The following is a 22,378-nucleotide window of genomic DNA, read 5'->3' on the forward strand; positions in this document are numbered from 1 at the left end:
CTGACCAGCACCAACTGTCTGACATGCCCCAGTAAGATGAAACCGGTACCTCAGTTGAAAATGCAGAAATCACCAGTCTTCTGTTTCACTCACACTGGGAGTTGGAGGCTGGAGCTGTTCCTCTTCAGCCATCTTGGGCGCCCCCTCTGCATCATTTCATGTTTCTTATATTGTGTTTCCATTTTAGTTTATCTTGAGATATTTTTGATTTTCCTTTTCATTTTCTCATTGACTCATTGGTTATCCAGGACTGTTCCACTCAATTTTTCCACATTTTCAGTTTTCTGAAAAATTTCCTGTGATTGATTTCTAGTTTTATATCATTGTGGTAAGAAAAGATAATTGATATGATTTCAGTCTTCTAAAATTTGTTAAGACTTATTTTGTGGCCTAAAATATGACCTGCAGTCATACCTTGGAGATAACTGCAGGTTCACTTCTAGACCACCACAATAACGCAAATATCACAATAAAGCAAGTTACACATTTTTTGTTTCGTGGTACATATGAAAGTTATGTTTCAGGTCTAATATCCAGTGTCTATAAGAAACTTAAACACATTTACAAAAAAATAAACAACAACAACAACAACAAACAACCCCATTAAAAAGTGGGAAAAAGACATGAATGGACGCTTTTCCAAAGAAGACATACATGTGGCCAACAATCATATTAAAAAACTTAACATCACTGATCATTAGAGAGATGCAAATCGAAACCATGAGATGCCATCTCACACCAGTCAGAATGGCTATTACTAAAAAGCCCCAAAATAACTGATGCTGGCAAAGTTGGAGAGGAAAAGGAACACTTATACACAATTGGTGGTTGTGTAATTTAGTTCAACCATTGTGGAAGACAGTATGATGATTCATCAGAGACCTAAAAACAGAAATAGCATTCAGCGCAGCAATCCCGTTACTGGGTATATACCCAAAGGAATAGATACCATTCTCCTATGAAGACATGTGCACATGTATGTGCCTGTTTGTTGCTTACTACTCTGTGCCTGAGTGGGTACCTAAGGTGTAAGACAAAGTTCCCTTTACTTTTTCCTCTGTTTTTCTCAAGCAGAGGGAGTTTCTTACCATAGCCACCACAGTTGGAAATGTGCTGGGTCTCACCTGAAGCCAGCATATCTCAGAGTCTCACCCGATGCCCATAGCATACCACCTAGATCTTGCTGCTGATTATTCAAGGCTGAAGGGCTCTTTAGTCAGCAGGTGATAGATCTTGCCAGGACTGGATTCTTCCCTTGAAGGTGGCAAGTTCCCTTTTGGCCCAGGATATGTCTAGAAATGTCTTCCAGGAGCTAGGGCCTGGAACGGAGGCCTCAAAATTCTCCCCAGTGCCCTATCCTACTGTGGCTGAGCTGGTATCCAAGATACAAGATGAAATCCTCTTTATTCATCTCTCTCTTCTCAAGAAGAAGGAAGGGGACTTTTTTGGAGCTGTGAGTTGCACTACCTGGGGTTGGAGGAGGGTTGGCACAGCACTCCTTTAGCTGTCCTGGCTTGTATCTCAGTAGATGCCCCCTAAGTCCACTGGCTCTGAATCCAGCTCAGCAGTAGGACTTACCCAGGAGTTGCAGTCCTTGTGGCCTATATTGCCTTTCAAGTTAAGTTTCAGGGAACTTTAGCCCATGGTGGTGAGGCTTACCAGAACTCAAGTTCTAACAGCAGAAATATGCAGTTCCCTTTTGGCCTCTCTCCATAGGTGGGCATCAGCTGAGTTTAGCTTGATTTTTCTTTCTGCCATGACAGGGTAGCACTGAGTTCAATGCAAAGTCTCACAATCACTGCACTATTTCTCTCAAAAAGCACAAATAATTTCTCTCTGCACCAAGCGGACACTGCTGATCAATGAGGGAGGCAGGGCATTAGCAATTCAAGACTGTCTTTTCTACCCTATTCAGTGCCTCTTTCAACAATATGAAGTTAAAACCAGATACTGTGAGTGTTCAGCAGATTTTTGGTTCCTATTAAGGTGCTTTTTCATGTACAGATAGTTTTAAATTTGTTGTTTCTGCAAGGGGGATAATTGGTGTAACCTTCTATTTGACCATCTTGCTCCACCACTGTGGGTATCCAGGATAGCACTTTTATTAGCTACAGGAATCCTCACTATGTGGACTGTAGTGGGGCTCTGTGTCATGACCCCGTGACTATTAAATGATCATAAACATCTAATGGAGAGCCCCTCAATCTCTTCCTTGAGACCTTATTGTTGAGCAACTAGAGCCATAGATGTATTTGAGAAGGGATTTAAAAAGATGGTCCAGGAGTGAGTGCCCAGTTACATTTTTACATCATTCTAACTGCTAATGAAATATTGGTATCTTGGCAGTAGGTTCTTTTGTCTTGCATGGAAATTTTTCAGTTAAGATCTGGATTGTGCTGCTAACTATTTCACATCATCGTGTTCAATTGAGCTAGATAACCAATGAGAGTAGCACAAATGAACCTAGGTCTGAGTTTGGTAAATGATGTTATTTGTCATCTGCTGTTCTTACTTCTTATTGCTGAAGTAAGAGACTATCAGGTAGCTTTCAGGGCACTTTGCAGGTGACTGGAAGAGTGGTCAAAAAAAGTTTTTCAGTGGCAGGGAACTCACCACAATTGGACAAAATTAGTCAGAGGCCAAATAGCAGCCAGCTAAGAAAGGAGAGGGTCTCATATGTATATAATACTTTCCCCCTACCTACTTCTTTATCCTTCTTGGACAAAGTGGCCATGGAAGGACATTCTGAATGAGGAGGTCTGCAGTGACATACCTCGTAAGTGCCACTGTCCCTAATTAAATGTAATAGGAGTAACTCATTTAAGGTAAAGGTGAACTATTCACATCTCTTCTATGGTCTCTTTTGATTGGTGTGCAATATGATCCTGAGGACTCTACATAATTTTTCATCACACATGGAAAAATCAATAAAACATGAAAACATGCATTGTAGACATTTAGTGCTAGGAACATGCTTAAATTTAACAATCGTCATTGGATACAATTTTGCATGTAGCATCTATGCAAATTTTGGTCACCAACTAATTTGTTTTCTGGTTTATCTTTCCTGTATTTCCATTTCTAAAAGTAAGTATCTCTTTACATTTATTTCCTAATGGATAGCATACTTGATATCTTTCTTCTATTTCAATTTTTTCTCACTTAAACATTACTTTCTATAAATCCCTCTAAATCAGGTTATAACAATCTTTTCATTACTTTTAGAGCTGCCTGTACAACTCTTTGTATCACATTAGATATTGTAGTTGATAATACCATAAATTATAATATATACCTTTTTATTAACCAATCTCATATGCTTGTACATTTAAGTGCTTTTGAGTATTTTGCAATTAAAAGTATGCTGTAATGAATAAACTACGTATGAATTTTCATTGCTTTGCCTATGAATATATATTAATCTAAATTATAAATAATCAAGAACAAGTAGAGGCTAATATAAATATTTGATGCCAAGAAATATCAAAATAATGAGACTACTTCACCTCAGATCCTCTAAAGTTATTGTCACTATTTTCATGTAACATCTAGAATTATAGTAATTTACTTATATTTTACATGTATAAAAATGAGACAGAATATGACTATACTTGTTATAAATCTGAAATCTAAAAATTTCACCATAGTTTTTTTATGGTTAGTGCACTAAATTTATTAATTTGTGTAGCTCATAATGATGTACCAGAAGAAAATCTTATGCTTGAACAAGACACAAAGTCAAAAACGGAAGTGGAAGTAAAGAAACAAAAATCTTTCCAAGATAATCAACTCAATAGTAAGTATAATAATTGTAGATAACCTTAAAATAATTTAAGATTAATTTTTAATTGCCAAGAAAAATTATATACATTCATCGTGTACCACATGGTGTTTTAATATATATACACATTGTGGAATAACAAAATCAAGCTATTTACCATGTACATTACCTTGTTTTTTTGTGTGTTGAGAAGACTTAAAATATCTCTTAACGATTTTCAATTATGTAATATGTTATTATTAACAGTACTCATGATGTACAGTAGATCTCTTAAACATTTCTCATTTCCAGCTGAACTTTGTGTCCTTTGACCAACATAGCTTCAGTCCTCCCACCATCGGCCTCTTGTAAACAACATTTTACTCTCTGTTCCTATGAGCTTGACTTTTTAAAACTCCACATATAGATAAGATGATACAGTATTTGTTTTAAGTGACTGGCTTACTTTATTTAACATTATGTTCTCCACGTTCATCCATATTATCACAAATGACAGAATTTACTTCCTTTTTTAAGGCTCATTTTCCTTTTCTATTGGTCTGTGGCTGGACACTAAGTTTGATTCCGTGTCTTGGCTATTGTGAGTAATGTTACTGTGAACATGGGAGTACAAATATCTCTTTTATATACTGATTTCATATCCTTTGGAGGTATATCCAGAAGTGAAATTGTGGATAATATTGTAGTTCGATTTTAAATTATTTGAGGAATCCCTGTAGTGTTTTCCATTATGGCTTTACTAATTTACATTCCTACCAACAGCATACAAGGGTTCCCTTCTCTTCACATCTTTACCAGCACTTATCTTCCATCTTTTTGATAATAGTTACTTTAATGTGTGGGAAGTGGTATCTCATTGTGGTTTTAATTTGCATGTCCCTGATGATTAGTGATGTTGAACAGTTGTTCATATACCTGTTGGCTATTTGCATGTCTTCGTTAGAGAAATGTCTATTCAGATCCCATGCTCATCTTTTATTTGGTTGTTTTCTAACTATTGAGTTGTTTGAGCTGCTTCTGTAAATTGGATCTTAACTGCTTATCAGATTTATGATTTGCAAATGCTTTCTCTCATGCAGTAAGCTATTTCTTCATACTGTTAATTGTTTGCTTTGCTGTGCAGAACTTTTTAGTTTGGTTTAATACCATTTAGTTATTTTTGCTATTATTATCTTTTTCATTACCTTGCTTTTGGGGGCATATCCAAAAAATCTTTGCCCAGATCAACATAATCGAGTGTTTCTCATGTTTTCTTCTAGCAATCCTAGTTTCAGATCCTAAATGTATGTCATTAATCCAATTTGAGTTGATTTTTGTATATAGTGTGAGATGAAGGTATAATTTTATTCTTCTGCATGTGGATATCTAGTTTTTCAACACCATTGTGTATTTTATTCCATTGATCTACATGTCTGTTTTTATACCAGTACTATGCTGTCTTGTTTGCTGTAGCTAAATAATATGTTTTAAAATTAGGATGTACAGTGCCTCCTCCAGCTTTGTTTTTCTTGCTCAAGATTGCTTCGGCTATTCAGGGTCTTTTATGGTTACATATGAATTTTTGGATTTTTTCTATTTATGTCAAAAAATGTTATTGGGATTTTGATAGGGATTAAATTCATAACTGATGGGTATTATAACAATATTAATTCTTCCAATCCAGGAACATGGGATATCTTTTTATTTATTTGTGCTTTCTTAAACTTCTTTTACTAATATTTTATAATTTTCGTTGTAGAACTTTTTTCCCTCCTTGTTTAAGTTTATTCCTAGGAATTTTTTTTTGTAGATATTGTAAATGAGATGTTTTTGATTTCTTTTTCAGACAGTTCATTGTTAGAGTATAGGAACACTACTAATGTTTGTGTGTTGACTTTCTGCCCTGAGAATTTTTTTAATTTAATCGTTTGTTCTAATAGATTCTATTAGTGGAGTCTTTAGAGTTTTCTATATATTAGTTTATGTTATCTGACCAAGATAACTTTACTTCCCCCATCCAATCTGAATGCCTTCTGTTTCTTTTTTTTCCCGTAATTTATTTGCCTGGGGCTGCCAGTGCTCTGTAGAACAGAAGTGGTGAGAATAAGCATCCTTGTCTTGTTTCTTAGAAGAAAGGCTCTCAACTTACTACCATTAAGTATAATGTTAGCTGTGGCTTGTTTGTTGTATATGGCTTTTATTGTGGTGAGGTACAATCCTCCTATACCTAACTGGTTGAAAGTTTGTTTTTGAAATGTTTTTGAATTTTAATGGATGTTTTTTCTGCATCTATTTAGATTATCATGTGGTTTTTGTCCCCCATTCTGTTAATGTGATGCATCACATTTATTGCTTTATGTTGAACCATCCTTGCACCCAAGAGATAAATCACACTTGATCATGGTGAATTATTCTTTAAATGTGCTATTGAATTTAGTTTGTTAGTATTTTGTTGAGGTTTTCCATGATCATCAGAGATATTGACCTTTAATTGTCTTTTCTTGTAGTGTCCTTGTCTGGCTTTGGTATTAGTAATGCTGGCCTCCTAAAATGAGTTTGGAAGTTATCTCTCTTCTATTTTTTTGAAAAATTTGAGGGGCATTAGCATTAATTCTTCTTAAAACATTGGGTAGAATTTAGCAGTGTATCCATGAGGCCTTAGCTTTTCTTTAATACAATACTTTATATTAGTGATTTAATCTCCTTACTCATTATTGGTTTATTCATATTTCTCTTCTTCATGATTTAGTCATGATAGGTTGCATGTATCTAGGAATTATTCATTTCTTCTTGGTTATTGAAATTGGTGGCATATAGTTATTCATAGTAGCCTCTCGTGATCTTTTGTATCTCTAGATACAAAAGTATCTAAAAGATAGTTCTTCTATTCCTGATTTTGAGTCTTTTCTCTTTGTTAGTTTCATTAAAGGTTTGTTGATTTTGTTTGTCTTTTCAAAATACCAGCTGTTAGCTTTGTTGATCTATTCTATTTTTTAATCCCTTCTATTGTTTTTGTAGTATCTATTTTGTTTATTTCTTCCATGATCTTTATTATTTTCTTCCTTCTATAAACTTTGGATTTAGTTTGTTCAATTTTCCTTAGTTCCCTGTGGTGTAACATTGGGATCTTTTATTTAATGTGGGCTTTTAGTTCTATAAATGGTACAATTGTACAGTGTGTTTGTGTTTTAAGCTATGTTATTACAAAAGAGTAAAAAAGGAAAAAACATTAAAAAGTTTATTAAATAAAAAAGTTACAGTAAACTCAGGTTAATTTATTATTGAATAAAGAAAATTTATTCAAAATTTAGTGTAACCCAAGTATGCAGTGTTTATTAAGTCTACAGTAGTGCACAGTAATGTCCTAGGCCTTCACATTCACTTAGCACTCACTCACTGACTCACTCAGAGTATCTCTCAGTTCTGCAAGCTACCTTGATGGTAAGTACTCTATACAGACATATCAGTTTTAAAACCTTTTATACCATATTCGTGCTATGTTTTTCTAATTTTTCTGTTTAGAGACACACATATTTACCATTGTATTCAAATTGAATACAGTATTTAGTGTAGTAACATACTGTACAGCTTTATAGCATAGGAGCAGTAGACTATATCATATGACTTAGGTATGTAGTAGGCTAAACCATGTAGGTTTATGTAAGTAACTCTGTGATGTTTATGCAGTGATAAAATTGCCTAAGGACACATGTCTCGGGACATATCCCTGTCATTAAGTGACACACATAACTATTTTCTCTAACTTGTCTGATCCTTCTAAAAAATGTTTTGAATTTTTTATGAGGCAGTTCTTACATCTGCATTTCTTTGGGATCAGCTTCAGGAGATTATTGTGGTGTTTTGGTCATGTTGTATCTTTGGTTTTTCATATTTCTTGTTGCTTTACATTGATGTCTGCAAATCTGGTGCAGCAGTCACCTCTTATAGCCTCTTCTGACTAGTTTAGCTGTTGAAAGACCTTCTCCTACAGGGGTTTGAGGGCACTTGCTGGGTGGGTTGCTGCAGTTCTGGCACTCATGAGATTGAGAGTTGTGTCACCTTTGTATAGCTCTGGGAGCTGAGGTTGGTGGTGACAGAGATTTCGAGGATCCTCAGCAGCCAATGCTGTGAATGTTTGCAATTGTGGCAAAAGTTATTGGTGTCTTCAGTGGCAATGACTATTAAAGTTCTTCTGATTTATTTTTCTCTCAGTGGGAAGGGTTTGCTGATAAAATCCCTCTTGGTACTGGGTCTGACTTATCAGCTTGCTTGCATTGGTAGTGGCATGAGTATTTGATGAGTGGTGGCAATGGAGTGGCTACAGAACTGAGATGTGAAACACAGGAATGTGTGGAGGGATCATGGATCTGGGATCCAGGGCAGTAACAGCACTGGTGCCCAGGGCACATGCACCTCTGCTGCCACCTTGGTAACAGAAGGCAAAGTGCAGATTCCTATGAAATAGCTGGGGAGCTAAGAATGAGAATACTGATATCCACACAGTTTGAGCTGCTCTGGAGTTGGGGCACAGTATAGCTCTCTATGGTGGCTAAACCAGTGCCTGGAGCATGGGTACACACAGTGAATGTGTGACTCTGGGATTTGGAGTGCAGACTACCTTGCTGTGACAATGATTCCCAATGTCTGAGATGTGGGTGGGTTCAATGTAGACATAAAACCCAGGTCTGGAATGTGGTTACTTACAGAGTGACTATGTTTTGGATCAGGGCACACATAGGGTTAGAGGAGGTGGTGACTTCTTTCCCAATAGTGACTCAACAGTGCTGATTCTTGTTTGGAGGAGGAGTGTGCAGACACATCACCCTTTCTGGGGTTTCCTGGTGGGGATGGCTCTTGGTTACCTCAGTAGAAAGAAATGGCAGTGTCCTGGGTGGATCAGGCCATTGGGAACCATGGTGGTTCTAGCAGCATGGCTGATGCCTATAGCCTCCACCTTTTGTCTTTGCTCCTAGCTATCTCCTGGTGTCTAAGATATGCTGACCTCACCAGAGATCCTTTCTACTTGGACATTGTGCTCCACTGTGTTGCTACAGATTCATTAATGGGCCCATGACACCTCTCTGGGCTATAGTAGTTTGTGAAAGGTATCTATATTTGTTTCGTAGAGGGAGGGATGAAGGTTGCTTTCTCCTCTGCCATCTTGGTGCTGTCCTACCTTATTTACTTTTTAAACCACTTTACTACGGTTGATTTTTTGTGTATAGTGTAAGATAAGGGTTTGATTTCATTCTTTAGCATGTGGATATTCTGTTTCCCCGATGCTATTGAGGAGACTATGCTTTCCCTTTTGTGTGTTCATACCACCCTTGCAGAATATCAGTTCACAATCTGTGCATAGGGATTAATTCTGGACTCCCTGTTACATTGGTGTATATGTCTTTTATGTCAGTACACATTTTTGTGATTATAGTTATCCTTAATACTTTTGCTTTTGACTTTTATACTAGAGTTAAAATGATTCATGTACCACTATTACAGTATTACATTATTTTCTGATGTATTATTTTCAAAACATTATTTTCAATGTATTTACTTGCTAGTGATATTTATACTTTCATACACTTTGGTATGACTGTTGAGCATCCTTTCATTTCAACTTTAAGAATTTCCTTTATTGGTTCTTGTAAGGCTGGTCTAGTGTTGATTAACTCGCTAAATTTTTGTTTGTCTGGGAAAGTATCTATGCTTAACTTTTAAAGCACTATTTTTCTGGCTGTAGTATTCTTGGTTGACATTTATTTCATTCAGTACTTTGAATATATTATTTTATTCTCTTCTGGACTGCAAGGTTTCTGCTGAAAAGCTTATTGATAGTTTTATGGGTTTATCTTGTATGTGATGTCATTTTTTTTCTTTCCATTTTCAAAATTTTCTTTGAGTTTTGACAATTTAATGTGTTTCAATGTAAACATCTTAAGATTCAACCTATTTAGGATTCTTTGTGTTTCATGTATCTGGAAGTCCATTTTCCTCCTCAGATTTGAAAAAACTGTATTCATTATTTCTTTAAATAAGCCTTCTGCCATTTTCCCTCTCTTTCTTCTTGGACTTCCATATGCATATATTGGTTCACTTGATGGTATCCCATACATCTTGTAGGATTTCTTCACTCTTTTTCATTATTTTTCTTTTTGTTTCTCATAATGAGACATTTCAAAAGACCTGTCTTAGAGTTTGTTGCTTTGCTATTTTCTTCTGCTTGATAAAGTCTACTTTTGAGGCTATCTATGAAATTTTTCAGTTTATTCATTGTGTTCCTCAGTTCCAGAATTTCTGTTTGGTTTACATTTTTATGGTTGGTAAGTCTTTGTTGAACCTCTCATTTTTTGTTCATGTGTTGCTTCCCTAATTTTATTTGGTTGTCTATCTGTGTTCTATTTTAGTACACTGAGCTTGTTTAAGGCCGTTATTTTTATGTCTTTATCAGGAAGGTCATAGATCTCCATTTTTAAGAATCTCCTATTTGAGCTATATTTTGTTACTTTGGTGGAGTCATATTGCCCTGATTCTTCATGATCCTTGTATTTTCACTGATGTATGTGCATTTAAAGAAGCATCTTTACATGCTGGCTTTGGCCCTTCACTAGACAGCCCAGCCAGAGTTTGTATGGGTCCATTAGCAGGGTTCATGGGCAGGTCAGCTGTCAGGGTCCACAGGAGTGCTAGCTCTCAGGGTTTGTGGGTAAGCCTGCTGCTGTGATTTGTATGTCAGCTATTGGGTCCGTACTGTTTATTGAGAGCTTCTGACCAACCCCCTTCCTGCCTTTTTTTGTTTTTTAGCTACCTTCAGGTGATCTAGCTATGCTGATTCCCTGAGTATTTTGATTGTGGTGCAATATAAGTAGGACTCTCAGGTTATACCATAATTGGCTGGGAAAAGTCCAGTGCTCACTTTATTCCCCATAGGAAAACTGAAAAGCCCAGGAGATCTCTCTTGGCACTGTGCTGTGCCAACCTGGGGGAGGTATGACATGAGTAGAGATGAAACTGTTCTTATTATCCTTTAATTGCACTTTTGCCTTGTTTCTGTGTTCCACTGCTGTGCTGTAGCCTCTCGTTTGAATTCCAGAGGTCTCATAAAGGTGATTTTATCCTAGTCTGGTTGTTAAGTCTGCATTTTTGTGGAAGCATGAGGGCTGGGTATCCTATTCCACCATCTTGCTTACATCAATCCCCCTATTTTAATTTATTTTAAGTTCAACTTATCAGAAGTTTTTTGATTCATGAATCTGGGCATATGTTTCATAGAAAATTTTAACTTTGACCTAAGGCATGTATACTCTAAGATAATTAGTAAACAAAAGTATTGATAACTTTTGGTTGGAATTTCTTGTCTTGAGACTATTTCACAAGCATGGGTTGTGTGCTCAGTATTCACCAAAGCGCCATAAAAGGCCAATAATTGTCTCTTAAAGGGTATATACTTTTCAGGTATTTTTGAAAATGACAGGTTCAAAAGCTCAATAGATTCCTCTGACCTGTGGCAGTGTCCTTCTGCCATAACCTTCAATTGGCAAACAGAAGACCTCTTACTCAAACAGTAAAGGGATATCAGAGAGGCCCAGGGGTAGTGCTATTTGGGTTGTTTGTTGGAGGACCTGCAGGCCATCCTCCTGATTGTGGCACATTTAAAAGAGACAACTTTCTTGTAACCCCATACTTGGATGGCATTAAGATTGCCACATAGGCAATACAAGAGTATAAGTAGTCAAATAGTCTCATTAATCTTCTTTTTAATTGTTTGATCAGAGAGGGCCAGAGCCAGTTTTATCACATGGAATAAGACAACATTCCCCTTACAGATAATGCTCAGGAATTACACTTGGGTACTAGGTATTTGTATTTTGTAATAATGATTTAGAGAGTTATCACCTGTGCATCAACAGAGCATCCAGTCCTATTTAGGGAGTTTCATGTTTGGGATGGTGTCATGACTGTATTAGAAGGCTAGTCCTTCCTCTGGTAGTGAGCCTTTTCTATGTTATGGTTTATTCATTGATTACAGATAGGAAATTAAGTATATTAGTGGTCAATTTTATTCATTCTATACAAGGTAAACGGATCCTAATCATCTCTATGTAGATAGAGACTGAATGGGGCATGTGCAGTGTTAATTGTTACATAATAAGTTTTCGCACTCTAGACAATAGCTTCTGTTATGTTTACAATGTCAGATACCACTAACAAAGGCCAAAGAGCTGTTGTATGGATTGAACAGCCAAAATCAATTGAAAATCTTTTATTGATCCAAGGCCCTACACATAGATGTACTGAGCTATTGAATGGGGATATAATCTCAAGGAGACTTTCTCTGTATTAACTTCAGCAAATAAGGCAGTTGTTTCTTTTTTATTCCCAGACAGATTTTGGGAGACAGAGGTGCTAAGTGTAGGACATAGGTAGGTCATAGGACAGCCTTCCTGTGCACTGCTGAAATGGTTCTAACTGCAGCAATAAGTTAAGGAATAATAAGGAAATAAGCCTTCCATGAGGACTTGGATAAGTCAGTGGGGTTGCACATAGACAATATATCTACACCCATAAGACATTCATTAGTTGGGGCCATACCAATGAAGTTTATGTTGGCCTATAGGGACACACATATGTTCTTTCTTTTTTAAAAAAAATTTATTATACTTTAAGTTCTAGGGTACATGTGCACAACGTGCAGGTTTGTTACGTAGGTATACATGTGCTATGTTGGTTTGCTGCACCCATTAACTCGTCATTTACATTAGCTATTTCTCCTGATGCTATCTCTCCCCCAGCTCCCCACCCCCCAACAGTCCCCGGTATATGATGTTCCCCGCCCTGGGGACACACATATTTTCTTATCTGGGTACAAGTCCCCTTGATGTTGGCCTCAGACCCAAAACCAGACAGCATTATCTATTTGCCTGTCATCTTGGCGTCAAGGGTTGTCAAGATCACAGTCATCTTGACACCACTATTCAAAATGCTCAAAAAATATACTTCTTCCCCACCTCCTAATTCATTACTTTTCTTAGTAGAGGTCCTTGGGTAATGGAGACATAAGGACCTGGTCTACTCCATATTCTTGTTCACTTTTGAAAACTGAGAAAATTTGGGGTAAATTTCACCAGGCTCTCTGACTCATTTAAAGATTCACTGGAAGGAGCTGAGTGATAACACTTGTTTTAGTCATAGGAACTATTACAATGTGTACTCTAGTCAAGAGCACCCCTTAGTTACTACATCTCCCTGACTGCTTTCATGGAGAGCCCCATCAGTCTCCTCCTTTGAGATTCCATTTTCAGTAACAAAAGATCTCTTCAAGAAAGCCTTTGCTCAGATTTTCCAGGAATTAGTCCTCAATTACTATTTTTTTTTCAACACTCTCTCAGCTAGTAAGTAATTACTGTACTGGAAGTAGCTGCTATTTCAGCATAGTAATTTGTCAGTTAACATCTGAACTTTGTGGTGAACCAATGGACTGGACCTGTGTCTGTGGGAGGTAGTGGTGGGGAAGGCTAGGAATGGTTAAGTCCAGAATACTGAGTCAGAACTGAGAAAAGTTTCTTTAAGGATTTCCTCTACCCCACTACCTCACACCATAGATGGTCTCAGCAGAGGCAGTGACTGAACAATACAGTCATTGTTTGTCACAATACAGTTACTGTCTGAACAATACAGTGAAGTCCCCACCCTCCCCTATAAAGAGGTTTTCCACTTAAGGTGACTAGACTAAAAATGTTATATGCCCAAGAGCCTGGTTGGCCAAGGGGAGAGGAGTTGATTCAAGACTGCAACTACCTCCTGTGCCTGCAGTACACAAATCTTACCTCAAGTCTCTTTTGTGTTGGGAATATCTATGATAATTGCCAGGTAATGCCTTTGTAACTCCATGATTGGATCTGAAAGATCACACAAAAGCAGGGTTGGCCTGAAGTTGGATTCTTCAGTGTATTCATACACACACACACACACACACACACACACACACACACACACACCCCTTCATACACACATATGTCTGCATACATATACATTTGCCTATAAACATGGATATATACCTGTAAAGTCATATTTAGAATTCATGGCAAATCTTGGACACTTTAAATTCCAGTTCATTTTCTCAGAGGTTGTTCTTGTCTTTCTCCATTTCATATATATATATATTTTCTTCTACTGTGTGAATCCTGACTAGTCCACAACACAGTTACTCAAATGTATCAGCATCATTATTATTTTTCAACTTTTATTTTATGTTCAAGTGGTACACTTGCAGGTTTATTACATGACTATATTGTGTATTGCTGGAGTTTGATGTACAAATGATTTTGTCACCAAGGTAGTGAGCATAGTACCCAATAGGTAGTTTTTCAGTCCTCACACTCTTCCTACCCTCCACCCTCAAGTAAGCCCTGGTGTCTATTTTTCCCCCTCTTTGTGTCCATGTGTACTCAAATGTTTAAGTGTACCCACTTACAAGAGAGAACATGTGGTATTTGGTTTTCTGTGCCTGTGTTAATTTCCTTAGGATAATGGCTTCCAGTCTTATCCATGTTGTTGCAAAGGATACAATTTATGGTGTATATGTACCACATTTTCTTTATTCAGTCCACTGTTGATGAGCAGGCACCTAGGTTGATTCTGTCTTTGCTACTGTGAATAGTGCTGTGATGAACGTGCACATGCATGCGTCTTTATGGTAGAATGATTTATATTCTTTTGGGGATATTCCCAGTAATGGGGTTGCTGGATCAAATGGTAGTTTTAAGTTCTTTGAGAAATTTCCAAACTGCTTTCCACAGTGACTGAACTTGTTTACATTCCCATCAGCAATGTATAAGCCTTCCTTTTTCTCTACAACCTCACCAGCATCTCTTATTTCTGACTTTTTAGTAATGCCCATTCTGACTGGTGTGAGATGGTATCTCATTGTGGTTTTGATTTGCATTTCTCTAATGATTAGTGATGTTAAGCATTTTTCCTATGCTTGTTGGCAGCATGTATATCTTCTTTTGATAAGTGTCTGTTCATGTCCTTTGCCTGTTTTTAATGGGGTTCTTTGGTTTTTGCTTGTTGATTAGTTTAAATTCCTTATAGAGTCTGGATATTACACCTTTGTTAGATGCATAGTTTGAGAATATTTTTCTCCTATTCTGTAGGTTGTCTATTTGCTTTATTGATAGTTTCCTTTGCTCTACAGAAACTCTTTAGTTTAATTAGATCCTATTTGTTAATTTTTGTTTTTATTGCAGTGGCTTTTGGCATCTTTCTCATGATTTGTTTGCCAAGTCCTATGTCCAGAATGATATTCCCTAGTTTAATTTTCAGAGTTTTATATTTTTGGGTTTTACATTTAAGTATTTAATTCATCTCGAGTTTTTTTTTTTTTTTTTTTTTTTTCCCTCTCTTTTTTGAGACGAGTCTCACTCTGTCGCCCAGGCTGGAGTGCAGTGGCCGGATCTCGGCTCACTGCAAGCTCCGCCTCCCGGGTTCACACCATTCTCCTGCCTCAGCCTCCCGAGTCGCTGGGACTACAGGCGCCCGCCACCACGCCCGGCTAATTTTTTTTGTATTTTTAGTAGAGCCGGGGTTTCACCATGTTAGCCAGGATGGTCTCGATCTCCTGACCTCATGATCCACCCGACTTGGCCTCCCAAAGTGTTGGGATTACAGGCTTGAGCCACCGTGCCCAGCTGAGTTTTTTTTTAATGTGGTAAAAGGAAAGGTTCCAATTTCAATCTACTGCATATGGCTAGCCTGTTATCTTAGCACAACTTACTGAATAGAAAGTCCTTTCCCTGTTGCTTGGTTTGTCAGCTTTGTCAAAGATCAGATGGTTGTAGGTGTGTGGCTTTATTTCTGAGTTCTCTAACCTGTTTCATTGGTCTATGTGTATGTTTTTGTACCACTACTGTGCTGTTTTGGTTACTGTAACCTTGTAGTATAGTTTGCAATTCTGTAGTGTGCTATCTTGGGCTTTGTTCTTTTTTGCTGAGGATTGCTTTGGCTATTTGGGCTCTTTATTGTTCCATATGAATTTTTCTTATTCTGTAAAAAAAAAAGTTGTTAGTAGTTTCATAGGAATAGCATAGAATATGTAAATTGCTTTGAGTAGTACGGCAATTTTAGCAATATTGATTCTTCCTATCTATGAGCACGGAATGTTTTTCCACTTATTTGTGTCATCTCTGATTTATTTTAGTAGTGCTTTGTAATTCTCATTGTAGAGATCTTTCACCTTGCTGGTTTGCTATCATCCTAGATATTTTGTTCTTTTTTGTAGCTATGGTGAATAGCATTGCATTCTTGATTTGCCTATCAGCTTAGACATTACTGACATATAGAAATGCTACTGATTTTTGTACATTTATTTTGTATCCTGGAACTTTGTTGAAGTGTTTGGGCAGATACCGTGGGATTTTCTAGATATAGAATCACATTATCTGTGAAGAGAGGTAGTTTGAATTCCTTTCTTCCTATTCGGATCACTTTTATTTCTTTTTCTTGCCTGTGACTCTGACTAGGACTTCCAGTATTATGTTGAATAGGAATGGTGAGAGTGGGCATCCTTGTCTTGTCCCAGTTCTTAAGGAAAATGCTTCGAGCTTTTGCCTGCTCAGTATGATATTGGTTATGGATTTGTCACAGGCCCCCAATCTCTTCTGGCTTGTAGAGTTTCTCCTTAAAGGTCTGCTGTTAGCCTGATTTTGGGGGGACATTCCCTTTGTAAGTGACTTGCCCTTTTTATCTAGCTACCTTTAATATTTTTCTTTCACGTTGACCTTGGAGAATCTGATCACTGTGTCTCAGGGATGGTCATCTGGTATAGTGTCTTAAAGGGGTTCTCTGAATTTCTGGATTTTGAATATTGACCTCTCTACCAAGGTTGGAGAAATTTTCATAGACAGTATCCTTAAATATGTTTTCCAAATTGCTTTCTCTCTGTCTCCCTCTCTTTGAGGGATGCCAGTGAGTCTCTGCATAATCCCACATTTGGTCTCTACATAATCACACATTTTTGGAGGTTTTTAATTTTTTAAAATTCTTTTTTCTTTATTTTTGTTTGACTGGGTTAATTCAAAGAACCAGTCTTCAAGCTGTGATATTGTTTTCTCAGCTTTGTTTATTCTGCTGTTAATACTTCCGATTGTGTTATGAAATTCTTGTAGTGAATTTTTAGCTCTATGAGATCAATTTGTTTCTTTCTTGAAATGACTATTTTGCCTTTCATCTCTTGAGATAGTCTTACTGGATTACTTAGATTCCTTGGATTGGATTTAAACTGTCTCCTGAGTCTCAATGATCCCCATTGCCATCCAGATTTTCTATGTCTGTCATTTCAGCCATTTCATTCTGGTTAAGAACCATTGCTGGGGAGTTAGTGTGGTTGTTTGGAGATAAGAAGACCCTCTGCATTATAGAGTTGCCAGCATTCTTGCACTGGTTCTCTTATCTGTTTTGGCTGACATTTCTTTAACCATGGTGTATTTTGAGTATAGTCGATTGACTTCATTTCTGAATGTTTTCAGAGCACTGAGGCTTTGTGTAGGGTCTTTATTTGTGGCTGAATTCTTGCCCTTGTTTTCACATGGGAGTATGTTAGCAAAGTATTTTTATTGTTATAGTTTTGACTACAAACCAATAGATGACACTTATGCATAATGGCTGGTAAATGGGCTCTTACTAAGGCATGTGGTTCCTCTGTATTTCCTTGTGTTTGCAGCCATGCTCCTCCTTAGTACTCTGAGAGTGTGGGCTTCTCTTTCACTTCAGTGCCAGCCACAGGTCTTGGCTTGGCATTCCCAGGTTGTACACTGCAGCCCTGGGGCAAGCTCAGGCTTTTTGTTCTTTCCCCAGCTCGGGGGCAGCAGGGGTATGGGGACCTTGGCAGTGCCAATAGCATAGGTCTTGTCACTTGTCTTTGGGAGCTCCACCTTAAAGAAAGGTAGAACTGCTGCCAATCAGAACAGTCAGCCAATGGTGAGGTGGCTTTGTGTGGAGTCCAAGCCAGGGAGCCTTGCCTGGTGAAGAGCAGGAGGAGTGGGGGCTCACACGGAAGACAGTCGTGCCTCTTCTCTGTAGGTCAGCTGTGGTGTGCTGGAGGCTCAGGTAAAGCACTCAGGCTCTTTTTTCTTCCCCAGCTTGGTGGCAACAAGGATGAGTACTACTGCAGCAGCAATGGCAGAGGGACTGGTTGCCAGTTGCCAATGGGAATTCCACCCCAGAGAAACACAGAGCTGCCACAGATGGAAGTGATCAGGCAGAAGTAGAGTGGCTGCGTTGAGGGCCAAGGTCGGGAGGCCCTGCCCAGTAAGGAGTAGCAAGGCCTGGGACCTGCATGAAAAACAGTCTGGCTGTTTTTCTGTATGGCACGTGTGGCATGTTGGAGGCCCAAGATAGCTTTTGAGCTCTATACTGTCTCCCTAGCCTCAGGGCAACAGGGACTGGGGGGACTTTGGCAGTGGCAAAAGCTGTGGGCCTATTGTGTTACCTCTGGAATCTCTGTCCTAGAAAAACGCAGAGCTGCAGCCAGCCCAAGTGCTCAGGTTGGAGGGTGGGGGTGAGGTGGGTGGCTGTGCTGAGGACCTAGGCCAGTTGGCTTTGCTTGGCAAGGTACCCTAGAGGTGAGGCCTACAGTCTGTCCACATCTCAGTATCCTAGATGGGGCCCTTATTGTTGGGGTGCATGGGAGATCCTTGCCTCCCTTGTTGGCAGAGCTATGGCAGCTGGTCCCAGGGTGCTCAGGAATCCAAAGCCCTTGGAGCTTCACATGGGCCTGAACAGGGATCTGCTGTGACTCCATGCAGCTTTCTGTGTCAGTCTGGGGTTCCCAGGGAGTAGGGTTGGGCAGGATCTCTTGTGCCTAGGTTTGCAAAGATTCATGGCAGCGGTGTGTATGGTGGAGAGCCTTCCTTGGCTCTGTGCCAATCCCAGGCAGGCAGCTGTCCTGCCTTACTCCTCTCTGCTCTCCATGGGTTACCACTGCTTCCTTGATGAATCCCAAGGTGGCCTCCTGGATGAGCCAGTTGAAGAGCCACTTGCCACTTACAAATTTATAAGTTTACTTGGCATTCTGTCTTCTCTCCTGTGAAAGCAGTTCACACTAGCTACTTCTAGTCAGCCATGTTGATCTTGAAATCTAGATTGTATTGCAGTTCCAAAATTATTTTAGAATTGTTTAGCACGTACTTCTAGAGAAACAAACCTACTGAAAATATTTTATGATGTGTGTACGGTCTGTTCTCCACACACTTGCCCATGTATTAGGGCATATGTTAAATACTGTATTGATGGTTTACCTGTGTGAGTTATTTTTTCCCTTTAATAGGTTCACTAAATTTGCTTTCAGTTTTAGTTTCTTCTTATCCTTTGTGATTTAGTTTTATTTTTTTTGAAATATATGAAACCTGAAACTGATTCCAAAAGTAAAAAAATATGCAAGGTATACTTAGAGAAGTTCCATTCCTTCCCTAGTTCTCCCTCTTTCATCTTGTAGGTAATCAGCTATATTGTATTCTTACATTTCACCTGTTTCATTTTGTAAAGCTAAGTATCTTTCTAATGTCCTTTCTTTCTTTCTTTTTTTTAATCCTTCTTCCTTACCTAACGGTGGCATACAAGTTTTCCCTTTTTCAGGTTTTTTTTCACTTAACATTATCTCCTGTAAATCCCTACAGGTCAGTTTATAGAGATTTTTAAATTGCTTTTACAACTCTATGTATAGCTATTTGTACCACATTATTAACCATAACTTTCATTATACTGTAGTTTATAACAAGCTCGTCCAACCTGCCTTATTTTTGTTGTTGTTGTCATTCTGGTCTGTTTTGTTTTGGGCTTTTAGCAGCCCAAAGCCATTGTTTTTAGTTTCTGTCTCTAGTGATAAGCGGAAAAGAGGAATGAAAAAGGGGCTTCACTGGCACAACCAGAAGCAGAAACTAAGAATCTGTGACTGTATTCTCTCCCTTGGACACCCCTAGAACTTTATGGTATATGGTATATACATTGGCTTCTTCAACCAATATCCAATGCTTGAACGTTTATGTGGTTTTGAGTATTTTGTAATTATAAATAATGCCATAATGATAAACTTGTACATATGTATTTTTATTGTTTGGTTTATGACATCTGTATGATCTATACAATATAAATAACCTAAGAAAAATATAGACTAACTATATATGATTCCTAGAAATGTTTATAAAGTGAGAAAGCATCAACATACAGCCATTAAAATTCTTTTCAGCATTTTCTCATCAAATCTATCATTATTGTAATTTAGCTATAACTTTGTACAAGTGACAGAGAATGCTCATGTAAATGTTTTATAAATTTGAAATACTGAAATTTCACAATAGATCAATTTTTCTATTTAGTGGAATAAATGTATTTTCTTTATGTAGCTCATAATGAAGTACCAAATGAAAGGCTTATAGTTGAGCATCAAGAATCAATGTCAAAAACCAAATTGCAAGTAAAGAAACAAGAAACTTCTACAGAGCAACCACTCACCAGTAAGTATAAAAATTACACATAACTTTAAATTATTTTAAATTAGTCACAGCAAAGATATTTTTCTTCAGTTCATGAGTCTTGAATTTACAGAAATTTTACCTTGGACCTAAAGTGTGAATACCATAAGATAACTAGAGAACAAAAGCTAGAGTATTTATTACTTTTAGTTAGTATTTCTGGTTGTAATGGTATTTTGTAGCCATGATCATGTGCTCATTATTCACCAAGGACAATAACAGGCCAATAATTGTCCTTCAAAGAGTGTGTACCTTTTATCCAACTCTAGGAAGTTACAGGTCCAAAAGCCCAATTTATTCCGCTGACCTATTCAGTAAGCTGCTTCCATTTGGCATCAATCAATGAACAGAAAATTTGCTGAGACCTGTAACTCAAATAAAGTTCAGAGAAGCCAAGGGGAACAGTGGCATAGGAGGCTTGTTAGATGGACTCCAGGGCATTCTGTTGGTTGGGGCCTGCTCCAAGGTAGAGGCCTTTTTGGTAACTTTAAAATGATTGCAATCAGGATTCCGTCAAGCGTAATGTGAGACTGCCAGTAGCAGAATAGGTTCACGAATTGCTTGGCCTCTTGTGTATTTGTTGCAATAGAGAGGGACCATAGTTTGACAGTTATCTCCTCAGGCGTGAGACATGTTTCCCCTTTCTAGTTTACTCCCAGGAATTCCCCTTGGGTAACAAGGTCTTTGTGTTTTTTATGTATTAATGGCCCCACCATGTTGCTGCATTGGGCCAATACAACACCCAGTCCTTGCTGGGTAGTGGACTTGCCTGGGCCTACCAGTAGGGAGTCGTCAATGTCTTGGAAGGTTAATTGGAACAAAACTGTTTCCAGATCATGGTTTTGCGGAGGGATTTTAAAGGTGTATTCCAACCTGTTCCATATAAGACAAACTGTTCCTGATCATCTGTGTGGACAGGAATGCTGAAAAGGGCATTTGCAATGTCGATTGCTTTATACCTACTTCCCTCAGCTTGGGTAATTACCTTTATGGACAGTCACAATGTCAGGTCATAGTAGTGTTCTAAGATGTACCATAGCATTAAGCTTCCCATAATCAATGGAGTTTATAGGCACCCAAGGCGATACACAGGCCAACTTAGTTATTGCATGGAGAAATAGTCTCATGAACATCTTTGGCTTTATGATTATGAAGAGCTGAGCAATAAGGGCAGTGATTTCTATTTCTCCCTCAGGTAATTTCTGGAGACTAATCTCTAGACACTTGTGGTTTAGTAAGTTTACAGTCTTCCACATGCTTCACTAAAATGACTTTAACTGCAGTAGTTCCCATCAGGGCTTGACGCTGATGTGATTGGGGGTTCACACAGAAGGTACTTCTATATCAATAATATATTCAGTAGAGGGAGTCATATAAACGGAGGCTTGTAGTGGCCCAGTGGGACCCACCCATAGTTGTGTTTGGGTAAGGGTCGTGTTTTTGGTGGCTTCAGACCACACACCATATAGCATTATCTGTTTCACCCTCATCCTGGTGTCAGAGACTGTGGAGATCAGTCATTGGTAAACTAGTGTTCGAATGGTGTGAGTTATGCAGTTCTGCAGTATGACCTCTTTGAACTCTGACTTGGTATACATCCTCAGGTGCCACTGTGGAAATAGGTCTGTTGGCCTAACCCCTAATTTTGTTTTGTTTTGAAAGCTGAGACTTCTGGGTAAACACAGACCATGTTCTCTGATTCATCTTAAGATCACTATGATGGGTAGAGGAAATAGCACATGTGTTAGTTATAGGTATCACTACCATTTTGACTCTAGTGGGGCTGTATGTTGGCCCTATGCCCTACTGCCTGGCCAGAAGATCCTTAGTGGGGAGTCCATCAAGCTCTTCTTTGAGACTTCATTGTTGAGTGACTAGACAATGCTTGCAGTGTCAGGGAACTCATCATGAGTGGGCCAAACTTTCAGAGAACAAATGATAGCCTATAGAGAAAGGAGAGTATCTCTAGTGCTCATATCTCTTTTTTTTCTCTGCCACCCTTCCTCATCTTCCTTGGACACTTTTAGGACACTCAGAACAAGGGGCCCTGTTGTGACACACTATATACGGTGCCACTGTCACACGCTATCTT

At 38.3% G+C, this 22,378-nt stretch overlaps 1 protein-coding gene across 3 annotated transcripts in view; it reads left to right on the forward strand.

Annotated features, from left to right (window-relative positions):
* Positions 1-22,378, forward strand: part of CCDC7 (coiled-coil domain containing 7) — a 433,255-nt gene that overhangs the window by 226,399 nt on the left and 184,478 nt on the right. For 2 of the 3 annotated variants that reach the window (XM_065520519.2, XM_074001364.1), the window contains exons 23-24: positions 3,689-3,796; positions 20,158-20,268. In XM_065520519.2, the coding sequence (XP_065376591.1) occupies positions 3,689-3,796; positions 20,158-20,268 (219 nt within the window). Of the gene's footprint in view, positions 1-3,688; positions 3,797-20,157; positions 20,269-22,378 lie in introns of those variants that run through there. The other variant, XR_012417571.1, reaches the window with a different exon arrangement.

This window comes from Macaca fascicularis, chromosome 9 (genome assembly GCF_037993035.2).
Source record: "Macaca fascicularis isolate 582-1 chromosome 9, T2T-MFA8v1.1".
Taxonomy (NCBI): domain Eukaryota; kingdom Metazoa; phylum Chordata; class Mammalia; order Primates; family Cercopithecidae; genus Macaca; species Macaca fascicularis.